The sequence below is a fragment of the Crocuta crocuta genome, unplaced genomic scaffold (genome assembly GCF_008692635.1).
Source record: "Crocuta crocuta isolate KB4526 unplaced genomic scaffold, BGI_CrCroc_1.0 scaffold30, whole genome shotgun sequence".
NCBI classification, from domain to species: Eukaryota; Metazoa; Chordata; class Mammalia; order Carnivora; family Hyaenidae; genus Crocuta; species Crocuta crocuta.
In genome coordinates this window covers 10,012,957-10,020,387 of record NW_027528345.1, presented here as the reverse complement: position 1 = coordinate 10,020,387, position 7,431 = coordinate 10,012,957, and the positions used below count along the sequence as shown (strand labels likewise).

The window sequence follows — 7,431 nt, the reverse complement described above, 5'->3', positions numbered from 1 at the left end:
CGGGTGGTGCTCAGGCTGTGTGGCTGCAGTGGAACTCACTCTCCACATGCGCTCTGCCCCTCCCACCTTGACACACCTGGCCTGCCTGCTCCGCACTCTCCCTAACACCTCACACATACTGCTCCCTGCCATCTCCACGCCCCTCCCCACCCCCAGACCTGTTTATTCAGCAGTCTCACAAACACGTGCCTCATGCACACCTGAGTGCCATGTGATGAGGTTCAAACCGACAGGCTATGGGTTAGGGCTGGAGGACTTCCTAGAAGAGGGGACATTAGTGTTTAGTCTCCAAGGATGGGTGGAGTTTTGATTTAAAGAAACTGAGAGGAGGTTGTTCCTGATCTAGGGAAGGGCCATATTGGGTCATCCCTAGGGATGGTGACAAGTGCAGGCAGTAGCTCAGCTTAGCTGGAGTGTGGGGTTCACACTGGGGGCATCAAATTCCCAGCTAAGGAATTTGAGGAGATATGTTAAGGCCTGAGCCAAGGTGAGGACTCGTTCTCCTGTAACTCGAGGTGTGCTGTGAGGATTCACAGGAGTGTGCAAAACTCTTCAGTCGCTATTCAGCGGGGCCCCTGAGCTGAAGCTGAGTGATCGCCCTCAGCATTTAGTACAATTTTTTGAAAATTCAGCCCATCTCCACGGGGCTAATGGGAATAGGGGGAAGGAACTCTATGTCCACGCCATGGACAGCAAGGCAGAACCCAGGCAGGGAAGCCAGGGACAGGGGCCTCCCGCCAGAGCCATACCAGGAGGGGGCGCCACTCCCCCTCCAGAAATCCCTTCCTGGGCTGGATTCTAGGAGGTCTGGGTGTGGCTTTGACAGAGCTGGGGAGTCAGTTCTCTGCAGGAAGAAGGAGATGATGATGAGAAGGACTTGGAAACTCCCCTAAAGTGAGCTAGTACCAGCCCCAAATAGAATGAAATCACTCTAGAACTTAGGGTGCAAAAATTAACATGAGTACCTGCAAAACAGCCATCCCCCCACTTGCCCATGTTCTCCACGGTGGGACTCAGAGTCCCTCCAAGAAGCCAAAGACATTCTTCACATCAGCTGAGCAGCCCCTGTGAGGTGGTCAGCACAAAGGAGCCACAGGGACATAAGCCTCAGAGCGGTCCTATTTGGGCGCCAACTGACCTGGGGATTTGGTGTCTCAGACCACTTTGGGATCAGGGCTTTGCATCACTATTATCTATCTCCCAGCCCACTGACCGCGTCGCTGTGTCCGCCTCCACCACAGCCTCCCTCTGGGAAGGGCAGGTGCCAAGGAGCTGGCGCCGCCCGCAGCAGCCTGGTTCCGTGTGCTCGGCAACTAGAGCTTTGGGGAATATCCAAGTGGGCCTTGGGGCCACACACCAGTCTCCGCGGGCTTGGCAAAGGAGAGAGGATTTGCAAGAGCCTCCTTGTCCTGGGGAACCGAGCGGAGCACGTTTCTAAGGCCCAGCTGGACTCCTGGTGACCCCACCAAGGAGCAGGTGGTCACGCAAGGCCATCTGAGCAGTGGGCCATCTGATGCCCACGGGCTGGAACAAGCACTAAAGCCGAGTTACTGGGAAGCCACCAGAGGGCTGGAGGGCAAGGGAGGAAGAAGGTGTGTTTGGGTTTGGAGCCTCACAGTATGAAGAGTTAGAACTGGCTGGAACAGAACGGTTCAGAGTTAGAGGAAGGATGGGGGTTGGGCTGGTGTAGTGGCACCAGTGGAGTCACAGGGAGTAAGGGCAGGGGAGGAGACAGGGCCCTGCCGGAGGGGGCTCACTGCTCAGGGCAGAGAGGAAGAGCAGTGCAAAGGGGCGTGGTCAGCAGAGCTGGTGCCACAGGGACTTCAAGGGGATGAGGGTTTGGCCCCAGAAGGTCACTGCAACCTGCGGTGTGCCATTTTGGGTGGAGAGGTGGGGGTGGGAGCCTTCCTGGCAGGAGTTAAGATGTGAGTGGGAGGCGAGCAGAGGGAGGAGTGGAAGTAGAGGTGAAGTGAAGGAGAGTGAGTACACCAGCAGGGCACAGAGAAAGGCTGCATTTTAGGCCTGGGAGGGGGGGAGGGGCGCAGAGAAGCAGCTGAGAGGGATGGGCCTAGATGTAACAAGAGAGGGGACAGGCCTTAGGGGCTAAGGTGTGGGGGACGGGATTCCGAGAGGGTGGTGGGAAAGCACCAGGCACCAGAAGTACCCAGGAGGGCAGCAGCTCCCTGCATGGCCTTCTCCTGAGAAGGGTGTGATTCTCAGCTGGGCAGGGGCCTGAAGAATGTGACAAAAGCTAAGGCCACAAGGAGGGCATGATGGGTGAATAGGACTCCCCCGGGCAGCCCACCAGGCTTTCTCCACTATGCCTGGCTGCTAAAGAACAGGCCTACCTCAGGGTAGTGGCTGTCACAGTCACACCTGTACGCGCGTGCGTGCACGTGCGCACGCACACATACACACACACACATTCTTCTCACAAACACACATCTACTTGCATGTATGCCCTGGATACACATGCAGACTTGCACATAACCCTGACCCACAAACACACACGTGGACTCACATTTCCCTGACACACACACGCTTGAGTAGACGTATTCCTCTGTTACATATGTACACACACACCTGCTCCTCTCCCCCCCACCCCCCACCCCGGGTAGCCTCTAGTACCGATCTCCGGCAGCTCCGAGGCACTGCTCTCGATCTCCTGCTGGCCAATGTAGAACCAGACACAGGCCACCCAGTGGGCGAGCAGGGCGAACACAGCCATGAGCAGGGTGAGCACCACGGCGCTGTACTGCGAGTAGCGGTCCAGCCGCGGGAGCAGCCGCAGCAGCCGCAGCAGGCGCACTGTCTTCAGCAGGTGGGCCCCAAAGTACTGAGGCGGGGGGTCGGGGGGGAGACAGGAAGGTTACCCCAGGGCCGGCCCCACCCACCCTGTCCCAAAGCCCACCCAGTCCAGCCACACTGACCACATTGACCTTGAAGGCATGTAGCAGGTCAAAGGGCAGCGCTGCGATGACATCCAGCAGGAACCAAGTGGTGACGTAGTGGAGGCAAATGGACTTTGGGGCAAATACCACTTGGCCTGACTTGGACACGAACGTGGTGCGGAAATTCAGCACGATGTCTGCAAGAAGTCGGGGTGGGCCTCAGCACAGGGTAGAAGAGGGGCCACACTGTACTGGGCACCTACTCAGTATCTGACATTCTCAGTCCTCACAGAACTCTAAAGGGTGGATACTGTTATGCCTATTTGACAGAGGCAGAAACGGACTTGGAGAGGCTATCATAAGGTCAGTGTCATATAACCCATTAGCAGAAGAGACATGTTTGGAACCTAGGTTTGATTTCAAAGCCCATGGTCACAAACAGGGGGAGGGCATGGGGAACACTTGTCAGCAGGCACAGGAAGCCATGCAGACTATCCGGAGGGGTGCCAGGCACAGGGTGGGGTGGGAGGCACAGGGCACACGTACCAAGAATGAAGAGGACCTCCACGGCCAGATCACAGATGCTGGGGGCATTACGAGCAGCGCTGGGCTCCCGGGCTGTGCTCACACACACGCTGTAGGGCACCGTGACAGCCACATAGAGGGTGGCGAGCAGGATGAAGCCGTCCCAAGTGGCCCTCAGTGCCCCACAGTGCAGCAGGATGAAGGGTGACTTTCGGATGGCTGCTACTTTGTACTCGGGCAAGTTTGGCTTCTCCCCAAATACCCCCTGAATGAGGCCAGGCAGGTCCAGCCAGGGAGGACAGGAAATTTGCAGAAGCTGAGTTTGGATGGGGTCTGGGACAGGCATCCACCTCCTTTCTCCCCTGTATACTCAAAGCAACCTCTGACATAGGCATTAGAGCCCCCATGTCACAGATCAAAAGACTGAGGATCAAAGAGGCCACTGACTTAGCTGAGGTCACACAGCTGTTTAGGGGAAGAGCCAACATTGATCCAAGTCCCATCTGACTCCAAGGCCAAGACTCTATCTTTGATGGATCAGGCATCTGACAGTCCCTCCCTCAGTTACAACCCCCAAAGTGCTGGTGGGGCCTGGGTGGTCCCCTGGACATCTCTGTGGTGAGCTTAGTTCCCCTCCTCCATTTCCTCAGCTTGCCCCTACCCTGCCCTGCCCCCCAAACACACACCCTTATGCGCAATCCACCTTATTGAGCTTGTGCTTGCCCTTGGGCTGCTTCTGCAGGTGCCCAGACAGGTGGTAGAGCACAGCCCGGCTCCGCCGCCGGTTGGCATTGAAGCCTTTGGCTCCTGCCCGGCCATATCGGCGCCGGCCACCACCTGCAAAAGAGGAGCCCATGAGGATGATGGGGGGAGTGCCCACACACCCCAGCTAGGGTCTTGGGTGTAGGACACCAGTTGCTGGCCCGTGAACTGGTATGACTCATTGACTGGTTAGTCTGTTTAGAGTTGGGGGCTCCAGGACCCTCACTTCCAGGACACTTGCCAACCCCACAACAGGCAGTCCTCTGGGTGCTTATAGATACTGCTCCCCAAGGCTGCTTCCAGGAGAAGGAGGTCTGAATTAAGGCAAAGGCAGGAGAGGATCTCCACAGGGCACTGAGAGAGTGGGGAGGTGGTGTCCCAGCTGGGGGTGGGCAGGGGGAATGGAGAGTCCCCCCAGCATCCCCAGCTGTCCCCAGTGACAGCCTTGTGAGCTGGCCAAAGGCCTCCCGAGCCCTTGGAGGATACAAGAGGGGAAAGGTCCCAGAGACTAAAAGAGGGCTTGGGCCGGGACTCTCAGTCAGCTCTGCGTGAGGGAAAGGTACCAAGTGGGTCTGCGCTCAGTCCCACTAATTGGCCCGAAAATGGTACTTGGTGGGCACTAGTGGAATTTGTTTGCTTTCAGTTTCTGAGTAAAGTTGACTTCAAAACTCCAACTTTGTCTTAACTGGTCTCTTTGGAAACAAGCTTTCTATACCTGGGCATGTGGAGATAGGAGCAGCACAGGCCTCTCACCCAGCAAAGTGGAACTCAATGAGGGCAAGAGAGTGGGGAGACCTGTGAGCCCAAGCTGGGTGCCAAGGCCCCACCCACAGCAGCTAAAATCAACAGCCCCACGGGCACCCACCTCTCTCCTTCCAGCTGTCGGGGCCCCCTCGGTTCTTGGTATCACTGATATCCTTGTGAGAGACCAGGAAGAGGGCCACCTCCCCTTTCTCATTCTTTATGGGTATCACATCGAGGAGACACCAGAATGGGAGCCCTGGGCACAAAGACAGACTCAGCCAGCTCCCGTTCTCCACCTTGCCCGAGGTGACAGAGGTTCCACTGCCACCCCCGGCCAAGACACAAGCAGGATCAGGGCTTTTCTGGGAAGGGAGCGGCAGCCTGGCTCCATTTAGGACAGGGCTTGATGGAACCGGGAGGGTGGGGGAGAGCAAAGGAGAGCAGAGATGACCGTCAGATATAGACCATTCATAGATCTGTCCTACTGAGACTGGGACATTTTTCCCTTGGGGTGGGAAACTCAAGATTGGAAACTGAGTGGAGACTGAGGCTGAGGGGGATGGAAGAGAGAAGCCAAGGGACAGCAGATGGGGCGGAGAAAGTAAGGGGCATGGGGGAAGACAGGATGGGATGGGGAGATGGAGAAGATGGGGATGGAACACAGGGGCAGTGGATGGAGTGAGTGCCAGGCTGGGCGAGGCCTCAAAAGTGAGGTGGGCTGGCCAGGTGGCCCCTCACCACTCTTCCGGTACAGGATCAGCTCAGCCTTGAACTCCTTGTGCTCATCCAGCGCCTTGCGGATCTGTTGGCGGACAAGCTCACTGGTGTCTGGCCCATAGAGGAAGGAGCAGGCGCAGCCCCGCTGCATGACCTCGGCCCGGGAGAAACCCGTGAGGTCGCAGAAGCCATCAGAGCAGTAGACCACGGGGAAGAGCCCCGCCACCTGGGCATTGCCCAGCACGAAGTTACTGTCTGCAAGAGAGCACCTCTCAGAGGAGGCATGGGGTGGAGGGGCACGGGGTCTACCACCCCTCTTTCCTAAATGCCTGCAACCAAAGAGTGGGTGTCACAAAACCCAAGAATTCTGTGTGTTTGGTGGGGGGGGGGGGGGGCTGGGGATTAGGGCAGGTGCTATTTATAAACAGGAATCAGTGTGTCTCCTGTGTACCCTGCCCTGCAAGGGTCCACTCCTAGCCATGTGTGTGTATGTATATTCAGGAATCAACACCTGTGGACACTGAGGTTGGTAACTCCAGCCCCGTGTGGGAATTGTGCCCTCTGGATGGAGTCCTGAGCAGCTTGGAGTATCCTGAAGGGTGGGATGCCCAAAGAGGGCTGCACAACCAGTTCTAGGCAGCCTCAGCCCCACCCCTACCTTGCCAGGTCCGTACATGGCTGTCTAGCTCCTCTCACTGGAACCCACCTGGATGGGAGGTGGTCCAGGCCACCCTCCATCCTGCACTTTTTTGAACCCCAGCTGCCTGATTGGGGCTCAGGAATTTGTGAATGTGATCAAGAATGGGGGTGTAAGAATGGTAGCTGAACAGCACTGCCTGGAGCCAGGAATGTATTGGGGAGTGGGGGGCACTGAATCAGCAGGCTGCAGGAGCCAAGTGCAGGGCAAAGCAGATGGAGAAGCCAGTGTGTGTGTGTGTCTGTCTGTCTGTGTGTGTGTCTGTGTGTGTGTGTGTGCACGCATGTGTATGAGGGGGTGCTCAGTGATGGGCTCCCACCACCTATCAGGAACTGCAAGACCATGAAGGGTGCTAGGCAGAGACCTGGGAAGCTCCACTGGGGGTGAGTGTGAGAGAGAAGAAGGAAGGGGTTTTCACCGCTGTCCCTGTGCTCAGAGCCCTGGGAACCCAGGATCCAGAAGCTCTGGTTGCCTATTCCAAACTTCCCCAGTTTTGGTGGGAGTACCCAAACCTATCTTTTGGGGTCTAGAAGGGCCCTGTGGGTTTAGGCTGGTGAGTTTAGGTGGTGAGGTGAGCTTGGACAAACAGTGCGCTCCTAAATCCCGCCTACTCTATCTCCTTTTGCAAACCTCTTTTCTAAATCCGTATTTTTGAACCCTCCGGCTGTCCGCGAGCACCGCTCCTCTCCCTCACCCCTCACCCCGCCCCTCCACTTCTACGTTAGTCGGTGGGATAGCTTAACTGGGTGGCTTAGATTAGGTCGGGGTTCGCGCTCTGGCAAACAAATAGCATCCGGGGCCCCAAAGCCGGAGACTTCTGGCCGTCTTGCCCAGCCTGGGGTAGAGCTGACCCTGGACCTTTCGGGAACTGGCGTCTGGAAGGAGATGGTGGTTCTGGCTACAATTGGGGCTTTGGGGACAGAGGGTGAGAACAGGAAGGAGCCAGGCTGAGATGTCGGGGTGCGGGACCTGCGGGAACCCTGGCAGGGAACGGCTTCTCTGGGAGCCAGTGGAGTGAAGGTCAGACTCACGCGTGCCGTCGAAGCGCGTGGCGATGGTGTCCAGGAAGGTGTTCTGCGGCGCCAGGAGTCCCCG

At 57.3% G+C, this 7,431-nt stretch overlaps 1 protein-coding gene across 3 annotated transcripts in view; it reads right to left on the bottom strand.

The window, feature by feature from the left end:
* Positions 1–7,425, bottom strand: part of KCNH3 (potassium voltage-gated channel subfamily H member 3) — a 16,694-nt gene extending 9,269 nt beyond the window's left edge. The window contains exons 1-7 of one of the 3 annotated variants that reach the window (XM_077753327.1): positions 7,368–7,425; positions 5,661–5,894; positions 5,044–5,178; positions 4,120–4,253; positions 3,438–3,681; positions 2,931–3,088; positions 2,629–2,836 (exon numbers count right to left, since the gene is read on the bottom strand). In XM_077753327.1, coding sequence (XP_077609453.1) covers positions 2,629–2,836; positions 2,931–3,088; positions 3,438–3,681; positions 4,120–4,253; positions 5,044–5,178; positions 5,661–5,790 — 1,009 coding nt within the window. In that variant the 5' untranslated portion in view covers positions 5,791–5,894; positions 7,368–7,425. Of the gene's footprint in view, positions 1–2,628; positions 2,837–2,930; positions 3,089–3,437; positions 3,682–4,119; positions 4,254–5,043; positions 5,179–5,660; positions 5,895–7,367 lie in introns of those variants that run through there. The other 2 variants (XM_077753328.1, XM_077753326.1) reach the window with 2 other exon arrangements.
* Positions 7,426–7,431: the final 6 nt, after the last annotated feature.